Source organism: Emydura macquarii, unplaced genomic scaffold, assembly GCF_026122565.2.
Source record: "Emydura macquarii macquarii isolate MOO-44397 ecotype Brisbane River unplaced genomic scaffold, CSIRO-AGI_Emac_v2 contig_2422, whole genome shotgun sequence".
NCBI classification, from domain to species: Eukaryota; Metazoa; Chordata; order Testudines; family Chelidae; genus Emydura; species Emydura macquarii.
This window is the reverse complement of record NW_027132559.1, coordinates 16680938-16701824: the sequence shown is the minus strand read 5'-3', so window position 1 is coordinate 16701824 and position 20887 is coordinate 16680938. Positions and strand designations below refer to the sequence as shown.

The window sequence follows — 20887 nt, the reverse complement described above, 5'->3', positions numbered from 1 at the left end:
AGGGAAAAGGTATAACTTGGGCCCTAGTCCTGCAAATACACTTGCTAAACTTTGCAACTGTAGTCAACTAGACTACTCCTGTGTGTAAAGTGAAGCATATATGTAAACGTTTTCGGGAGCAGGACCTTGAATGGGAAAAAGTGCTGCTGGATTCAGCTTCGGATCATAAATAATGAAATATAATCACAGAAAAAGAAAACAAGTATGAGTACTGATTACAAGTATGAATAACATGCTGTTTTAAGTCACTAGCTTCACATAAACTTCTGTGGGCTGTTTTAAACTCTACATATGCTACTTTAAATAAACATGTTAAAATATTTATTACACTAGGCTACTCATAAGATTAAGTAAGTATTGATATGAATGAACCTCATATAATTTTACAACCTATATGGCTTTAATAGAGTGCACAATACTTGTAAAAAGGTGCAAAACACAAGTGATAATCCCCTCGTGCTATGGAGGATATTTATTTATCAGGGGATTCAGAAGCCAATGCATGTTTCATCTGAGGAATTAGAAACCTGTCAGGGCCCAGGGTGGGGAGTCCAAGTACACTGATGCGCTGGTTAAATCAGGAGGGCAGCTCCTGTGCCTGCAACTACCAACCCACTACCCTCCACTCCACTGTTTTCATGTGATAAGAAGTTTAGGCGCGGTGCTGTCACTTCACTGAATCACATGATGCCGTTTTAGCGAGGGGGGTAGAAAAGACAGCAGCAGCAGAAGCATTTCTCTGACTGGTCCAGAAGCAGGCCTTTTAACAGTGACTGGGCAACGATTTGCAACCCCAGCTAGCGCTGCTAAAATGTCCACCCCCCATTAAAAAAAAAAACACAACTCCCCAAGGCCAAGGGAGAGGCGGGTCCTTACCCGCGGCCATGCTGGCAGCATGCACCTTCCTGTGCTTGTACAACAGCCTGGCGGAGCCTCTGAGCATGAAAACTGCTGCCATGCCGCTCCGCTCTGCGCGCCTGACCTCCACTCCAGCACACACGCCACCGCTCCCGCCTCCCCCGTGCGAGCGGCCTGTGACCGTGGACGGGGCGGGGAGACAGGGAAAGAGTGGCAGACAGGGTAGCCAACCACAGCTTGACCTGGCAGCCGCGCACCAATGAGAGGGGGCATCCTCCTGCCTGTGACCTGCTAGGTTCGGCTCCAGCCTCATGATAGACACGGGGGAGCCACCTCCCCTCCTCTGCCCTGATTGCTCCAAAACCAATGCGGAGCGGGGGGGCAAGGCAGCCTGTTCTGCTGGGGAGCGCCCGCTCGTGGGTCATTGCAGCTGGAGTTAGCACCAAGGGGCAGGAGAGGAGTCCCCATTTCCCCCACCAGCACCCCTTGCAGCCTGCAATGCTCCCTCCGTGCTGCTGAGTAGCTGAAGCAGAGGAGCGATTTCTCCGCCAACCGGCCCTTAGGGGGCTTTGCCCGTCTCTCTTCCTTTTCCCATCAGGCGTCCACCCACCCTCCTCATGCCATCCCCACACCAGCTCCGGCTTCCCTGCGCTACAGATGGCTTTAATTAGAGAGGTGACAAGCAGAGCAGCCGCCTAGTCCCAGCGGCTGGTTTGCCAGCCAGTCGGCACTTTATCCAGGTGTCCTGAACTCTGTGCAGATGCCACTCAAACGGGGCACACCTCAACATAGGCACCAGAGCAACATCCCTGAGCCCTAACGTTTCACAGTGCTGTAGGGTGACACAGACAGGTTTCCCTTTACCTCTGTCTGCCTCTCCCTTTGCCGTGGCAGCTTTTAGCTTGACTATTTCCCTCTGCAACCAGGCAATAGAATCTTCTTGGTGTCTATAATAAACATCTGAAATCTTATTCTCCTACTGTAGCCCTAGCGTTCACCACCCTGCCTGCTTGCATTTTTATACACACATCAATTACCTTTTCAAATATTTTTGGACATCAGATCTTACATACTACATAACTCACATTGGCTTTTTCCCATTTTAGCTGGTGGCATCATTTCTATTGTCATAATATATAATGCATAACTGTAATGTAATATAAAACTGTAATTAATATAAAGATCTGACCCTTCAAACGTGTGTAAATAGTCCCTTTTCTCCTGTTACATTTTGTTCCTACCATTGAGATTAAATAATATTCTCTTTTGAAAGGAGGTTTGTTGTGGCTGTATTCACAACTAGTCACACAGCTCCTGAAGGGAAGAATTTCATGTGACCAAACCTAGTCAGGCTTCCAGAGGAATCACAGTTGGTACACAGAGTACTGTTGATCTAAGAGTTGGAGAAGCATAGGATTCCATCCCAGGGCAGGTAAAGGGATGAGGGCTAAGACCTGAGGAGGGTGCACTCAGAAAAAGTAGAGAGAAGTCAAAGGTGCAGCTAGGCCTGTGAATTGTGACTGCTCCCTTTTAGTCCTTAATTCTGTGTCATCTTGTGTTCCACATATAAGCCATTGCAGATGGAGAGGTGTAATTTTCCACTCGTCATAGTCAATGTAGACATTATTGGTTCAATTGTAATTTAATTGAGTAGAAATCCAGTATTGGGCAGAATTAGTAAGTTCACTAATGAACTATATAAAACAGCTGATCCAAAATCCATTCCTAAATTGATTTCATGTAGAAATCAAAGAGGACCAATGCATCGGTCACATTACACGGGATAGGAGCTAGAGGCCATATGGAAATCAAGTTAATGTCTTAGGCCTCGTCTACACTAGCACTTATGCCAGCAAAACTTTTGTCACTCAGGGGTATGAAAAAACACACCACTGACTGACATAAGTTTTGCTGGCTTTTGTGGACAGCGCTATGTTGGTGGGAGACACTCGTCCGCTGACATAGCTACTGCTGCTCATTTGGATGTTTTTATTATGTCGATGGGAGAGGTCTCTCCTGTCGATATAACGCAGCTACATAAGCACTCTTACAGAGGCACAGCTGTGCTGATACAGCTGTGCCGCTATGAGTTTTAAGTGTAGACTAGCCCTTAATAAATTGATAGACTGACTATTCTACAGTTAAGCCTTAAATTAGTATCATGCCCATATAATACTCCCAAAGAGAGGACTCTGGACTCCACCGGCTATAAACTAGATTCTGCTTTTCTTACAGTTCATCATACAGTAAGAAATCAAATGGGTAGATCACATTACAACACAATGAATATGGTAGTTCACATATCACACAGCAAAATCAACCAGAATGCAGGTTTTGTATTACATCACATTTTAATTCAAGTACCAGCATTGTCCGATTAACATACTAAATTATGCAAAAGTTTCATATCACCCACATAAGATATTAAAATTTAAGAATGATTTAAATAATAGTTTAGGAATCTCCTTTTTTTCAGCACAAAGGTTAATTTATGTGAATAGAAAGATAGTTAAGACTGCAGCTAAGTTTCACTTAAAGCCAAATTTTGCATCTTTTCTAAAATCTACAACAAAATATCATTTAAAAAAATCAGATCATCTTGAAAATGTGTAAGCCAGATCAAGAGCTGGAGTAGAGTTAGTGGATAAAAGTTTACATAATTTGAACAAGGGGTTCCCTAGAAGAAGCTCCTTCACCTTGAAAACTGAGCTGTTTTCAAAGTTGCAAAAGTCATCTTATACTTTTTTGCACATATAGAGATAGGAACACATTAAATTTATATATTTGGATTTCCCTTGCTGAAATCTAGTGCACGATGCCAAAAGAAGGTCTAACACAAGAGATATGAATATGAATTAGACCTCCTATTTGGAACTACAGGCTGGAATGCTCCAATGCTGAGGATATTGACAAATGGCATGCAGACTCCTTACCATAACTACTGAAAGAGCGGCAGTGACAGTTCTCTTCCAAATCTAAAAGGGAATGTAGTGGGGATAGGCAAATGCTTGCTTCTCAGTGCAGGATATCCCATAACACAGCACAGACATCTATAACTCGAATTTAAGGACTAACTCCTTTACTTGGTAACAGGAGTGCCCTCTTATACAGACTAGCCACTACAGAGGAAGACATAACACACATTGAACTAATGGGGTCCACTTACATAGCCACATGAAAATACCTTTGGAGCTAGGCAGTATGAAGTATCATTCACTCATTTTTACAGAGTAATAACCAGGAACAAAACCCATATAGCATAACTAACTTTTATCCACTTACCCATATTTCATCACATACATTTATCATGCCAAATCTACATGCTTGGCTGTACTGTCTGTACAACAAAGCTACTTTCACATTTTCATCTCTACACAGAGTTGTGAGACACACGATTGAACTGCCTAGCAAATAGTTGCACGTGATGGAATTTCTATGTAGTAAATGAGGCAGAGGGCTGCAGAAAAGAAAACATGACACTGTGGTTAAAGCAATGGAATACGAGCAAGGAGAACTGGAGCCATTCTGACACGCTAGCATTTTACATTGATGGGTGGAAATGTCTACAGAACATGCAAAGCCATGGAGGATCAGACCCCGCTATTATATCTGCAAGATCCCTTTCCTCTTTCACTGTGAAGGTTGAACAGTGCAAAGTGAAGGTGGTAACTGTGCTGGTATCCTCAGTGAGTGGACTGCTCTCTCATTCACTGCATACTGCCCAGCCTGTACATTGAATGTGGCTCTGGATGCTTGACTCATTACACATTATCCATCCCGTGCACTGAGTGCCAAATTAATCATTGGTATAACTCCATTCACATTCAGTAGCATTTTACATCTACTTTGCACAGGTGTAAATGACTACTCAAGGTGTAATACAGTGGTGAATAAAACTGTGAGCCACAATGCATGCTCACAAGAGGACACAATTAAGGTTACATGTGCAACTCAAAGCTTGGGATTTCATGGCTTTTAGGTGCTTGCATTTACTAATCTTAATGCACCTCTTACATAGCTTTTGTAGAGAATATATTACAGAGGCACATTAGAAATACTTTAGACTAGATTAAATTAATTAGAGCCCCTTTTCCCACACTGACTGTGAGGCACCAGCCCACGCATTCTGGAATAGGTCATTTGAGAAGAAAACTTGCAATTGCAAGGCAACTACATTATGGACATAGAAAAAAAAAAGTAAGTAAATTCAGACATTTTTCCAAAATACCCTCTAGTGATGTTTGAACTTTTAGTAGTTTATAATAAAGTTAGCTCATTTTGTTGAAAAATATATAATTTTACCTTTAGTACAGTTTATCTTAATATAAACTAGGCTTTTCTAGTAAATTTATTTTTATATGTTTCTCATTTCTTTGCCAAGCTAATCACATTCTTTCCACACAAAATGCAGAAAAAAGCTTTGTTAGACTCCAAAATAATTTTGTTTGAAGTAAAATAACTATGAAAGCTTTCACTTGTATTAGACCCTGGGACAAGCATGTTCTAATTTATTCAGTATGGCAGCAATATCTTCTAATATTCTAATATATTAGTCACAACTAATAGGATAGTGTTTCATAAAGAGATTTGTGTATGATGATTTCTGAAATTGTTCAACAGTAAAAATGTAAATGTGTAATTGAAATATTTATTATTTGTATGGTATATTTCTACATATTGCAACATTTTGTCTTCCACATGTTAAATATATGGGTATGTACACTTTTTGGGTGCATCAGATAGAACTATTTTGAATATTTTTAAAAATATGACAGTAAAACCTAGAGTGTCCATAAAAAGAAATTCATTCAATATTTCAAAGTATCTATAAGTGCTAAATAAGTTTTCCAGAAATCAGTGATTATACTGCAAATGCATCACAAAGGAGAACTGTTAACAAGTGTGACTTTGCCAGTAGTAGGAAGGTTGCCAACATTTAATTGGCTTTAAAGGTTCTTTTCTATCAATGGTGTATTGTATCTTAAAGGCAATAATAGTAGCTTTATGATTTAGGTGTGAAGTGGGAGCTAAAGGTATCTGACTAAACGTGGCATGAAGCAACTATTTTCTTCAACAAAATTTGCTAAAGTATTTGTCACCTTAGTTTAACTAAGATGTTAATTTTGTGTTATACAGCAAGAACGTGAATAGAAAAGTATAATACATAGCTCTTATACAGCACTTTTCATCTGTATATCACAACGTATTTTAACAAAAGAGGATAAGTAACATTACATCTATTTTAGAGATGGTAAAACTGAGGTACTAAGAGGTGTAGTGAGTTTCTCAATGACACCCAGCAGGTCAATGGCAGAGAGAAGAGAACACAGGTCTCCTGACCATCATTCCAGTGCTCTAATTCACTAAACTGCACTGCTTCACTATAACTAATTATAGTATCATTCTTTGTAAAACACTAGTGGATAAATTATGGCTAATCCTGAGTGGTGCATTAGGTACAGAAGAAAATGCAGGCAGCCTTTTCACTGTCCCCCATGCTCCATCCCTTCCCCATCTGCTCAGAAAGCAAACCAAATGCTGCCATTAGTGATCCCTGAGCTAGCTAGCAATCCATAGTCACAAAGGTTGAGAATATAGTCAGAATTGTGCCCAGTCTGAATATCTATTGGTGTCTGGCAGCAGGTGCTGGTGGGGAGCAAATGCTGCTCTTTTCTGAAACAAACCAAGAAAGGGAAACATATTCTTCCTGAACCTTTTCAAGACATTCTGCCTGCATTTTCTCTGCTCAGGCAGAACTGCATGGAGAAACTCTACTTGGCCACTACAGTTCCGCTTCTCATTCTAGAAACCCTCAGTAGAAATTGTCAGAGCTTGGTTGTAAGAGCCTATTCCAACCTTCCCCACCTTTGAAATCAGTGGAAGGGCACCCTTCCTTCCCTCCATTGGCTTCAGTTGAAGCTGAATTGAGCCCAAAACATCCTGTTTTGTTGTCTGTCAAGTTTTTTTCATGCTATCATCCATAGTCCAGCTATTCTAATATAGTGGAACCTAAAACAGAACACCAAAAAAGAGTTTTTCTGTTCCCCATATACAACTTAAATATTTAGTATATATCATAAACCATAATAAATTAGAATGAAATACCTTGGTACAAATCAGTCATTGAGGTCTGATATTGTTAAACATTGATCATGCTACATTCTCACAGTTTATAGTTCATAAAAAACTCTTCCATTGATTTATAACATATTAATGCATCCTTGCTAATGCTTAGTGACCTTCTATATATGAGCTCTGTCTTTTAGTGATTGAAATTGATTTTTATCATGTTACTATGTGAAGATGTTCCACGTGCCCCTTGACAAATCACCTGAGAGCATATGGTGCCATAGATACTAAGGAATGAAACTGTAGATTTAATATATGAAAATTTCATATTCTGTCCTGTGTTGAAGCAGTATTTTTCGTGGATTTTTAGTGATGGTTGTAAATGTGACTGTCCATATGATCACCAGATTTCAGGGGCACTTCAGATTAGAAACCATGGAGATCACAAAGAGGTACCATTTATTTTTTGTCAGTATGCTAAGGAAGCAGCATTTAGAATATTAGACAAATTACTATTCCATGGGCATTACAGGAGAATTGTAACAAAGGCTACTTATTTGTTGCTAAATAAGAGTAGAGTTTAAATCTGTTCAAAGACATGTAAGACTACTTTTTATAGTCGTAAGAGGGATGTTTTCTTTATCCACAATATGAAATCTCCACTTGAATATGTTATAAGCCAAGTCTGCTTTAGGCATTGGTATGTTGCCACACATTTTAGGATTTCTTGCTGACAAATAATAGGCAACTGATTCATTCATATTATGTACTCATCAATTTACGTTGGCATAGATCTAAGGAATTATTTGTTCCTTAACAGTAAACCACCTTAAAGTAAATGCGGGTGAATATATAATGTTAATTTAAGCTAATTTAATGCAACCTCAATACAATTCCTGACTCTGCCATTGACTCACAAAGAGATGGTTACAAGCAGCTGGGATTGTGTTTCCCAGTGAGGGTAGACAGACATATGCTAGCTCCGTTCGAGCTGGCATGCTAAATATAGCTGGGTGGCCAGGGCAGCATGGGCAGTGGCTCAGGCTAGCCACCCAAGTACAAACCTGCCCAACCCACACGTTATGTACTCAGGTGGCTAACCCGGGCCACAGCGGCCACACTGCTATTTTTAGCACACTAATTCAAGCAGATCCAGTGTGTATCTGTCTACCCACACTGGGAAGCATGCCTCTAGCTGCTGTGTAGACATACCTTCTGTGACTTGGGCTACTCATTTAGTCAGGAATAGACAGATTTTTCAGACATTCCCACTAATTAGGGGTGATTACATTTTTGAGACCTAGGGCTTTATTTTCAAGGGTGCTGAGTATGCATAGCTTCCATTGCATTTAGCTGGAATTGTATGTGCTCAGCACTTGTGAAAAATGAGGCCATAGCTGTAGAATATTTAAATTCAACCGTAACTCAATTTAGTGATGCCCAAGCAAGCTATAAAGGATTCAGCAGTAAATCTGAGGTTGTAGTCAGAAGATAACTGATAGAGCCAGGAATAGATTTCAGTAGTCCTGACTAACGCTTAACCTCTCACTTCCTCTGTTTACTCACCTACCTTGTATAGTTTCCTTACAGGAGTATGTCTATATTGCAGGGGGGAGCGTGCATGCCAGCGCGAACTGACAGACATCCACTAGCTTGACTCAAGCTGGCACACTAAAAACAGCAGCGTAGCCATGGAGTAGCATATGTGGGTGCTTGAGCTAGGTATCCACATCCGTTCCTGGGGAATCAGACAGGTCTGTACATGGGCAGCTAGCCAGGAGTCACCACCCAGGCTACATCGCTATTTTTAGCACTCCTAGCTACAGTGTAGACATACCTTGAAGTATTTTGAGATCCGGAATGAAAGGCACTGTATCAATGCAAAACAGTTTCTATAAATATTATATTGTAAAATTCAGGAATTTCAGAGTTAGGATTCTTGTTTTAGTTCTCCACATTGTATGTATTTTTCAAATAAAACACATAAATAGTCATACACATTTTTATGTTTTTACATACATTATTGTACAAAGTGCAGTTCATTTGCATTGATGTATTTTTGCTGAGTTATGTGATGCATTGCTCACTGGTGTGTAATCAAGTAATCAAGAACACTTCTGTATATAATGCTTATATACAAGGAGGCAAAATTTAAGCTTTTGTGGGAATCCTACTTCTGAAATTCCTAATAGTTGAAAGATTAAAATCTCAATGTTAATGTATTTATACAGTTTTTGCATGAATGTTTACCCTAGTCCTATTTTGTTAGATTTTTTTTCTGATATATACAATTCTGTTGCTGTCCAGTTGGACATTTGAGGACATGCCAGAATGCACAATATGTGTCATCTGTATTCACATCAAGTTCTGTAAAGTCAAGCATTACTTTTCATGCCTCTTCTTGTCTTTGAGAAATTACATTAGGGCTCATAACTTTGAACCTGAGGATGATATTTTCAAAAGAGTCAACAGGGGCTAGGCATCAAATGAGATTTGGTGACCTAACTCCCTTGGGTTCCTTTGAAAATCCCACTTAAAAAAAGAAAAACATACAGACTAATAAAAATACTTAATAAAATAGAAGTCTTTGGAGGAATGAGCATTGGAGAACTCCAATCACAGACTTCTCCAAGGTAAAGGGGATGGTGCTGGCTGTGAGAAATTTCAGTCACTCCTATTTTGAGGTTCTCCTAGTACCTGGGCCACTAGCAACAGAGCTACTCCACTTCCAGAATTTGCAAGACATCACAATATGTGATGTTGTATGTACTGCATCCTATGAAACTTCAGATTTTGTTCCACTTTTGTATTGTAATTGAAGACTCTTTCAGCTGACTTCAATGGATTTTGGGTCAGACTCTATGCTGCTCATTTTCAGATGCTGTACACGAACAAAGGCAGAAGAGTAAGGCTCACAGACCAGTCCTATTGTATATTGCTTAGGAATCTAACATAAAGAGTCATTTTGTTTTGAGGTTCCTGGGAAAGTAGCTAAAGATGCAAACAAAAACAAAAAAAAAAAAAAAAAAGAAAGAAAGAAAGAAAAAGAAATAGTGGTACGTATACAGAAGTAATGATAACCATTTTATTTTCATCATTAAGGTATGCAAGGTTACATACAGGGCATACCCTGCATAATTCTTTCAGGCCCACTACAAACTTGTAACACTGGCTCCCTCCCACACACACCCATGGGGGTTGCAGCCTGAGCTGGGCCCCCCAGGGTCTCTGGGCCCCCGTAAAGTGTACCCTTCCCCCCCCCCCCATGTGGGGGCCCTGGTTACATATCAAAATGTAGTGAATTATTTCAGAATGTGGTGAGTTTCTGTGGCCTGCAATATACAGGAAGTCAGACTAGATAATCATGATGGTCCCTTCTGGCCTTAAGATCTATGAGAATTGCAATAAACAAAAACCACATAATGCACACTTGTTGGTTATGAGATACAGTAAAAAAATAACTTTACACATAAATTAAAACATTTTCTTCATTTGTCACTGCTCTTAGCAAAATCTTGAATCACCCTAACATAGGGGCTGATTCTACTTGCACTGAAATCAATGGGAATGGTATAAGGCCCATGGGAAAGAAAAAGACCTCCATCACTAACTGGCTGTCTGACCTAAAGGAGTCTGTATCCATGTATGAGGCTACTGCAGCACGTGAAGATAATTAAATAACTTTGAATAAGGACATTTTTAATGAAGTAACATAACTCAGCACAGAAGAATTTATTCTTTTGCTTAGTGACAGTCTGGTTTAGCCAATGTACATGGCAGAGGGGCATTGCTGGCACATGATGGCATATATTACATTAGTAGATGTGCAGGTGAATGAGCTCCTGATGGTGTGATTGATGTGGTTAGGACCTGTAATGGTGTCACTAGAGTCGATGTGCGGGCAGAGTTGGCAATCGGGTTTGTTGCAGAGATAGGTTCCTGGGTTAGTGTTCTTGTTGTATGGTTGCTAGTAAGTATTTGCTTCAGGTTGGGAGGCTGTCTGTAAGCAAGGATAGGCCTTTCTCCCATGGCTTGAGCGAGTGAGGGATCATCTGCTGGGATAGGTTATAGATCCTTAATTATGTGTTGAAGAGATTTTAGCTGGAGAGATTTAGATTTAGATGTACATTGGAGAGATTTTAGCTGGAGAGATTTAGATTTAGATGTACATTGACCAAACTGAACTGTCACTACGCAAAAGAATAAATGGACACAAATCAGACATAAAAAATGGTAACATCTATAAACCAGTAGGAGAGCACTTCAATCCCCCAGGACATTCTGTAGCTGACTTGAAAGTTGCCATACTTCTACAAAAAAACCTTCAAAAACAGACTTCAGGGAGAAACTGCAGAGCTGGAACTCATATGCAAACTTGACACAATCAGACTGGGTCTGAACAGGGACTTGGAATGGTTATCTCATTACAAGAAGTAATTGTCACTGTTCACACATTCTCACTTTCTAAGCAATGGTTGTGAATAGGCCTCATCTACTCTGACTGAATTGACTTTGTCAGCACTTGCCCTCACCATTGTTGTTTCTTACCCTTGGATTTATATATATACCTCCTATCTGCGATTTCCATTTCATGCATCTAACGAAGTGGATTGCAGACCACGAAAGTTTATGCCCGAAGAAATTTGTTAGTCTTTAAGGTGCTATAGGACTCTCATTATTTTTGCTATATACAGACTAACACGGCTACCCCTCTGGAACTTGTAATTGGCAAAGTAGCGTAGGCCTAGGCATTCAGAGGGGACTAAGTATTCACACAGGGAATATTTCTTCTTAATCGTCATCAGTTAGAGCAGTGGTTTTCACCTTTTTTTCATTTGCAGACCCCTAAAAAGTTTCAAATGGACGTGTGGACCTCTTTGGAAATCTTAGATAGTCTGCAGTCCCTGAGCGATCCACGGACCACCGGTTGAAAACCACTGTTCTCTGGAAGTGACAACCTTTTGCGGCCCCCCAGGGTTCTGTGGACCACAGAATGAAAACCACTAAATTAGGGGTTGGGCATTATGCTCTGATCCATAAGAGTTTATATCCTTTCCAAAGCTCTTGGGTATGTTGTTTTTTTTAGCCCTCACTATTGTAACTTACAATATATGATATGCCACATGTGTTTCTCTGGCTCGGAATATAAAAAAAATCAGCCATTTGCGGCTCTAGCTTCTCATTACTTTCAGAGAGAATACAGAAAGATACAAAGCTGGTGAAATCAGTAAATCTACCAAACCATATAAAGCATACATAAAAATACCTGTTTTATATTTGTTAAAATTCAAATAGCACCTACTCAATGATCATTTACATGCAGTTTTCTATGTGCCAGTAGGAGGTGTGCTAAAAGTAGAAAACCTGAAAACACCATAAATAAGAAATTAAACACTCCCCCAGACCTGGGTCTCCAGTGCACATATATTAATTACACCCCAGAGAGCAAAGACTCAGTGCGTGCAAGCATTTACTTCATTATTTGGATTTATTAAAAACATTCCTTTTCACTTTAACAATACAGTAATCCAACTGTGAAATAACAGCAATTCAAATGTGGTCATTTACAGAAATGTGGTTTCTTATGCCCATTGTACAGTGCAAAGCTGCCAAGTCTCACACCTCAGGAGTTAACTCTCTCTTTCTCTCTCATACACACATGCACGCACACACACACAAAATTAACATGTCTCCTCTCACCTATACCCTTATGGGAAAAGTCACAAATTTCATCAATCTCACTCCTACAGATTTAAAAATCCTGGCAGCTTTTGAATAGCTTTTCTTCATCAATTCCAATTAAGTGCTGGAAAAGAAATCCAAAGTACACATAGAGAAACTTTCTCCTTAATAAGGAATGTTAGCAATATGTGATTTCTAATATGTTCCAAAGGGGTGCCTCCCAATCTTTTTTGAAGGTGAAGTCTGTAAACACTTTGGTTATACTTTTTAATGTTCAGAAATGAAACATTGTCAACAATGTAATAATATTATTTGTAATTGTGACTGATTCACAATAATGTATCTATTGATTTTCTGTAAAATGATCTTAGATAAAAGAGTTAATTGGAAAGTATACTTTACAACATGATTAAAAAGAGCTCCTGTTTTAGTGACTGATATATATCTTCATAGCAGCCTCAAGCTTTTTACGGAGGTTTGAATATGGGTAGGATTACAACTAATTGGAATCATTGGAACTTACACAAATCAATACCCATTTTCATCACTAGCACTAAGTCATGCCCTTATACTATTTAACCAGAATATACAGTACCCTTTCTTGGGTATTAATTTAAAGTATATTATTTGTTTGCAATGTGTATAAAGCAGAGATGAGCCTGAATGGAAAAGTTCAGATCCAGGCTGAAGACTCCCACAGTTTTGGTTTATCCCATTTTAGAGACAGGATCAAACAAGACATTTGGATCTGGACCTGAATCCAGATTCAGATTTACATTTTTGTTCAGGACCATCTCTAATTTCCTGGCATAAAATTATTAAAGGACCTCTTATTTTTAAAAAGGTATGTTAGTAGGAAGATTAATCCCTTCCTTTTGTTCCCATTAGTAGTGTTGGTACTCCAGCAGTATGTTCATATTGTTGGGAAAATGTGCCTCTGCAAAGATGTCTGAACCAATAAGTGGTTTTAATCCTGCCAAACATTAGGGTGTCTTCATCAGAAATATTCATTTTTTCAACAGTTACCCTTTTGGAAAGCTCATATTACTGATAAGCACTGCATTATCTTAAAAGATTTCCATATTTTACCATCTTTACTTTATCTGCTGGAGGAATTGACTATTCTTAGAAGTGGAGATATTTGTATTTGAACCAATTCAGAGGTGAGAAATGGTCAGCAGTGCACTGTGATGCCAAGAAGACAGTACTCTGGAAGCAATCTCGGGGCTTCTGCTTATTAGGCCCATGAACACCAGGCATGATTCTAAACTAGTGCACTGAAGTGGAGGATCCTAGGTGAATTGGTCTCTATGGATATGTCTACACTGCAGCTAAATACCCATGGCCGGCCCACGTCAGCTTACTTAAGCTTTCAGGGTTTGGGCTACAGATCTAAAAATAGGAGTGTAGATATTTGGGCTCAGGCTCTGAAACCCAGCGATGGGGGAGGGTCTCCAACACTGGGTTCCAGCCTGAGGACAAATGCCTACACTATTTTTAGCCCTGCAATGCAAGCCCCACAAGCCTAAGTCAGTGGACTCAGGCTCTGAGTCTCACTGCTGTGGATTTTTTATTCTGTGTTGACATACCCTCACTCCCCAATATTGGTTTGCTCATTAAATGACCACAGAAGTATTTATTTAAATAATTTCTCAATAAAATATATCCAGCAAAAGAATGTTTCTATATTTTGTAATGATACTGAGTCAGAACACATAAATGTTTTTAATCAGATGCTCTCTGTGCTTTTGGGAATGATAATTGATGTCCACACACAGAAGAGTCACTTCACCAAGAACTCACAATCTGCCACAAAATTGCTCTGTAATCTTAAACAGACAATTCATTTCTCTATTCTTCACCTACCCCACTCTAGATAGTGGACTGTGCTGAGTCTCTCTTGGCCAAGGAGACCTAGTTTAAATGCTCTATGTAAGTGCACAATATTATTAAGAAGCATAGGGATATTTTACCAAATTATGATCTTTAGATTCTGTTCTGGATTTTAAATGTTGTCAAAATCTGGGTTCAGATCTAAGGTTTAGATTCATGCCCATTTTTATCTTGTTAATTGCACTATACTACTCTTTGCACTTCATAATTCAAACCCAATAAATGGTAGTTTCATCCCCTTTCTAAGTAAATGTTTAGTATCCAAACCTGGGTGACTAAATTAGGTACTTAAATCAATTCAGTTTGAAAAACTGTCTAACTTCTGTTTCAATTTTCCAACTCTAGATTAAGGATTATATTTACTTATCTCACAGGCGTTTATGAGAAATAATGGATTATCTGTACAGAATTTTGAAGACACAAATTATTATTTGAATAATGAAATGAAACTAAAAATTAAAATCAATTATCTCCCTGTGAAGCCTCCATGGCATGAAATATTTCTTTCTTTGGATGTTATACAAGAACGTGATCACATCTCATCTTGCTCTGAGATTATTAAATATTCTTCATTTAGTTTAATTAATATACAATGTGGACTTAATCTGATTAAAAATACTCTCTTCCCCTTTTTACAAATGGGGATGGGTACCATGCTGAAGTATTTCTATGTGATATACATTTTTTTAAACTCACTTGTCTTTGGCACCTTTTTGATTCTTTGATTTCAATTTGTATTAAGAATAGAGAATAAGATGCAACTATTTTTATCTGAATCTCTGATAAAACTCTGACTTGGCAACTCTTAAACAACTCATATTTCCTCTGTAGCTATTTCTGGGCTTGTTAAATAAAGCAAAGAGATGAACAGGAGGTAAAATGAATGAGTGACAGTGAGTCTATGTGAGTCACATCAATATATATGCATTCCGTTTCTATTTGTCCTTTCACATCCTAACAGACACACAAGTAACAAAAGGGTTCTATCCCTTTGTGATCAGCTTCAGGAAGAATATACTGACAAGTCAGTTTTTCCTGACAAAGAGAAATTAGGTTTACTATTTTAATCATTTCCAATGTGCCTGCTTCTGTAATATTTAAGCACCAGATTCAAAATTAAGAGATGTCTCAAAATTGTCATTTAAGGACTATCTCTGCCACAACTGCTGTTACTTAAAGATTTTATTTAAATTTTTTCTTTAGTCCTTTTTCTCTTTATTGTTATCTGTCCATGAAGATATTGCATAGCAATTAATTATTTCTTGATTAGTACTGTTATGATGGAGATTGGGTGAAATCTCCTTGAAGCTGGATAGATGAAAGAAGCAGTTAAACTCCTTTTGAAATAAGATAGCTGAAACAATAGGATCCCCACCCAAAACACAGGCCACATGCAAGGCCAATCAGAAACTGAGCTATATGTGGGCAGAGTGATTTCCCTGGCTATTGCTTGATGGAGTGTGAGTGTTGTCTGGGACCAGAAATACCCAGAGCAGCCAGAGAGAGGCAGTAAAAAGAAAGTAAAGCAATGGTAAATTGGCCCTGAAAAAACTGGAGAGAAACCTTTTTGGACAGAGCGCTAGCTGGAAAGAGGCTTGGAAGTGGCCCAAAAATACCCCGTTGTTTGATTCCTGTATTCAAGACTTTGTGTGCATTGTTTGTAAATAAACAGGACTTTGTGTTCAAACAGGATTGCATTAAAAAATATCTGACTCCATCATTTATTTCTCCTCTTAACAGAAACAACTTGCAAGACCCTACTTGTTGGCTGACCACTCAAGATAAAAGGGGTAGCAATACAAACAATTTCAGGAAGTATACAGTTATTTGTGAAATACTGAGCTGTAGAAAGGCGTTTTCTACTAGAAAACAGAACTGTTTCAAGTTAGTCAATTAAAAAAATAAAAGCAGCCAAAGGCAATCGTGATTTAGCACCACCCATTACATCCCCATAAACTAGTAGTATGAGTACAACTATACAAAATGAAAGCAAAATTAATTATTTTCATCAGCATCTATATTCCTAAGTGGTGACTGTAAAACTTACACTATATTAGAGCTCCAGATCACAAGAGAACAGTGAAAGGAAAGCAAGTACGGCTCATAAAAGGCAGCTACGTCTCACATCTCAAAGAGAACAGTGTGGGAAAGAAATGGAGGATAAAGGCAAAGCAAAAATAGCTCTCCCCATTTCTTTAGAAATATTTATTGGTTTTCTGATTAGCATACAAACTAGTTTCATTCTCCATTCTAACAAATTCACTTGTGCTTACAAGAGAAATATTATTGCATGCTCTCTTCCTTTGCCTTGTGAACTGATCTATAAGTAACATACATACTTATTGCTTTTTAAAAGCTTACCGTATATCCCAAGATGATCTAATTAAATATAAAAGTCATTTAAATAGTAAATTATAGTAGAAATAAAATACATTTCTATTTGTAATTTCTTGTTGCACAAAAAGTACAGTAAATTGCTTTATCACTTGAAATGTCCATTAATGTAATCAGTTGTAGCTATGTTTCTGTCAGAGCTACTCATTAAAGAGCAATAACCTTACTAAAAAGGTAAATCTGGTTCCTCAAGAACTAGTATGACTTCATGCCTTTATTTATCATATGCTTCCTTCATTGAGGTATGACTTCATGCCTTTATCTATCATATACTTCCTTCACAGTAACCATCACAGATAGAGAATACAAGAGGACATTCAGGGTAAAGGGAGTTTTGAGGAGAGAAAAGGTTTCAGTGTACTGAGCAAGGCTCATCATTTTTCAATCCCATTTACCTATTCAATCCCTCTTTTATTCTGATAAATCACCTACCAAAGGGTTTATAGCCTAAGACTTTGAATCCAATTTAGGCAGGATTGGGTGGATCATGGGGTCAGATCCTAAGATGGTACAGCTATTGACTTCAATGGAGTTTGTCAATTAATACCATTTGAGAATTTGCACTAATGTGGCATGCTTGCTATTATCTAATCCTTTGATAGGTTTGGAAGCAGAGGAGGTTCAGATGACTAATTTGGTTAATCTTAGTGAATGAGGAGGTGCACATGCACAAGAGTGTATGTATGTATATCATGCCAAGTGTAAGAGCATATGGTAGAGATTTAGGGATAAGTAAGTATTAGGACAGGAGGAAGGGTGTAATGATGCATGTAAAAGGTGAATCTGTGTGGTAAGGCAGACGTGTTTTATGGGGGTAAAGACTGTGTTTGGGTTTTTGCAGATGATAGGGTTTGGGAAAGTGAGCACTGGACCTGCTCCTCTTGTTCCTCAAAGTGCGTATCTGGCAGTAGCTCTCTGGGGTCAGTGTGTGTGGGGAGAGGGATGTGCTTTGGGGCCAGCTCCCCAGGGTCAGTGGGTGTATGTATGGGGCAGGGAGAAGAGGGAATGCTGTGAGACTGGCTCCCCAGAATCAGTGTGGGTGGTGAGGAAAGAGAAGGAGGAAGTGCTATGGGACAGGGTCCCCACCAGGACCAGTCCGGGGGAGGAGGAAGCAGTGCTATGGGGCTAACACCCCAGGCATCAGTGTGAGTGTGCTGGGGGAGAGTGGGGGGGGTAGAAGAGAGTGCTCGGGAGCGGGCTTCCCAAAGGTCAGCGGGGGGAGAAGGGAGGGGAGGGAATGCTCTGGGGCCAGACGGCCTTTAGGCCCAAACCCCTGGAGAGCGACGTGTTGGGGGTAGGGATGTCTCTGCTCTGGGGCTAACTCCCCTCCCGGGGCGGTGTGTCGCTGGGGCCGGGGCGGGCTAGTCGCGAGACGAGAGAGAGCAAGTGTCTCAGGGCGGCCCCGGAAGTGACGTTACCGGGGCGGGGCCACCACGAGCGCTGGCTGGCGAAGCGCTGATGGCGTCGGTGGTGCCGTGTTGATGTCTTCGGCGTCCTCCGAGCCCGCCCCAGGTAAGGGGCCTCCTGGGCCTGTCCGTGCCCGGGCGAGGCGGGAGAGCGCCCGCGGCCCTGGAGGGGGCGGGGGGGAGCTGGGGAAGAGAAGGGGAGGGGGCGTTTCACGTTAAGGGCCGTAGTCTCCATTCACTCCGCCTGGTTACCGGCCACAGCCGGCTGCGCGCCCCGCCCCTCGCTCTCGGGGCCTGTGTCGGCCCAAGCGCCTGCCGGGCCTTGGTCATACGGCGGACAGCGGCGCTGCTGCTGCTCGGGAAGGAGGTGGGGGCCGGCGGGTGAGCGGGCTCGAGGAGCTGGATCGCTGGGGGGGGGGGCGGATCCCCCTGAGTGGGGGGCGGGGAGGCTGGAGCCGGTGCGTCAGAGGAAAAGGTGACCTAGTTGCGGAGGGTCGCGCCTCGGGCCGGCTGCTGCCCGGTCTATATCAGGTGCCCTTCCCCCCACCGCAGGCCCGCGCCCGCAACTGCTTAGTTGGGGCCCCGGCTCACGGGCTCAGCAGCAGGGGGAGGAGCTGGATCCGGATCCTTGTTGTTTTCTAACGAGCTATTCCTTATTAAGCAGTGTGTGCCGGGCTACGCTGTTTAACGTCTGCGTCTCCCGTAGCCACGCGTGCCCCTGACTGAGTTGAGTAAACACAAACAAACAAACACCCCACAGAGTTCTGTAGCGCTTTAAAGACTAACAAATTTAATTTCTGTAGGCATAAGCTTTCGTGGGCTGTAACCAACTTCATCAGATCGAAGTGTCCCTCGCTGCTTCCCAAGTAGCCGGCCTGGTCACTCTAAGTAGGTTTCAGCTGCGTCCCAGGGGAGGGATGTTTCTGCCTAAGAGTAATAATAATTCCTGACACATTCTGCTGCCCTATAGCAATGGAGATTTGTAAATGATGAGCCTATCTCTAAAAACAGGTTTCATACAGTTATTGGTGATGGTAGATGGCTTGACTGGCTGCAGAAAGTGATATTTTTGTGCTCGTATTACTAAATAGCAAGTTTTTTTAGTGAAAATTTTAGAAGTACAATTGGCTTGTCATGCCTTTTGTTTTGGTTACTCCTTTGTGCTTCTCTCATGTGGGAGAATGGAACAAAAAACCCCAATGATGTCCAAGGTTCAGTGTCTGTCAGGTATTTTTAGCCAGTCAGGGACAGGTCATGGGCAATAAACAACCTCCTCCCCCCCCCCCCCCAAAAAAAAAAAAAAAAAAAAAATCACAGAAGCCTCTGACCTGTCCCTGACTTTGGCTAAAAATAGCCTAATGGAGGGGAAGAAACAGGTGTTGGGACTTATAGCTGCTCAGTGGCAGCCCCCAGGGCTGGCTGCTGATCCCACCCTGCCCCAGCAGTCAAAGGTCACATGCTGTGACCTGCACTACCAAGTTTTATCCTTACTGTCTACTTCATTGTAGTTTGTGCTATGTTTTGGTTTTTAGTGTTACCCCCACATTTTAAGCTCAGGAACCCTCCAATGACTTATTTGTAGTGACACTTTGTTACCTTAAATTGTCACTTTACCTGTTTTTGGTAGGTAAGCTACCCTAGATAAATTGTCAGGGTTTTACCAGGAGTTTCCCTTTAACCTTTGGCAAACTCCCCAGAACTTTTTAACTGTTAACCCTTGGGAGGACATACATACAGCCTTTCGCTCAAAGGATTGACACTCAGGCAGTAATCTTCAAAGGCAAGATATTCTTTATTTAAAATGTACCACTTTTTAATACAAGAGATTCCAAAAATCATATTAAGGCAATACAATACAAATTCCCTCATAGATACATACATTAAAGTAACCAATATTGTAATACCATACAATAGGAATAATGGTATTAAGTAGTTACATTGTACATGCGGCGATCAATCCCATGTAGGATGACAACAGCAAGATTTGATTTGTATATTAAAACAGTATACCTAACATACACAAACATCCAATTTTCTTAACCCATGCATGCATACATATTCATACATCCTAGTTGTTACTATAGCAGAATCATTATGCTTACTTTACTGCAAGGTTTTTCCCCTCTATGGTCTGTAGATCCTTCTGCTCTGTCAGCTTGCAAGAAGTGTAGTAGTTCTTTTTTGTTTCAGCTCTTGTGTTCTGATGACTCTATTGCACTCACACACTGACTTAAACTGGTGTCAGTTCTCTGCCTTATACAGATTTTAACCTTTTCTGATTGGTTGCTTTTTCAGTCCTATGTCTATCCATCCATCAGCTTCAAGCTCTTCCTGATTGGTCTGTTCTTACGGCCCAGTCATGGCTGCTTAACTCATCTGTCAATCAAACGGGGCCTGTTTGAGAACCTGTGCTTATTTTACTGTTTTGTTCCTTCTCTGTCCGCCCCCCCCCCCCCCCTCCCCTCCCCTCGACAGGATTTACAGGGCAGCTTCCTGCACTGGCTGTAGGTTCCGGGTCTGGACTTGGCCCGAAGGAGATGGGCAGGCAGCCACGGGTGTGCTTGGCTGCCTGCCAGCTGTGCTCC

The 20887-nt window shown here is 40.8% G+C and overlaps 2 protein-coding genes across 7 annotated transcripts in view; one reads left to right on the top strand and one right to left on the bottom strand.

Moving 5' to 3' along the window:
• The window catches only part of HIBADH (3-hydroxyisobutyrate dehydrogenase), a 129412-nt gene extending 128405 nt beyond the window's left edge, over positions 1-1007 (bottom strand). The window contains exon 1 of the mRNA XM_067561643.1: positions 877-1007. Coding sequence (XP_067417744.1) covers positions 877-958 — 82 coding nt within the window. The 5' untranslated portion in view covers positions 959-1007. The remainder of the gene's footprint in view (positions 1-876) is intronic.
• Positions 1008-18275: 17268 nt separating this feature from the next.
• The window catches only part of TAX1BP1 (Tax1 binding protein 1), a 118251-nt gene continuing 115639 nt past the window's right edge, over positions 18276-20887 (top strand). For 5 of the 6 annotated variants that reach the window (XM_067562011.1, XM_067562008.1, XM_067562012.1 and 2 more), the window contains exon 1: positions 18276-18408. The gene's annotated coding sequence lies outside the window, so the exon portion shown is untranslated. Of the gene's footprint in view, positions 18409-19105; positions 19191-20887 lie in introns of all 6 variants that reach the window. The other variant, XM_067562009.1, reaches the window with a different exon arrangement.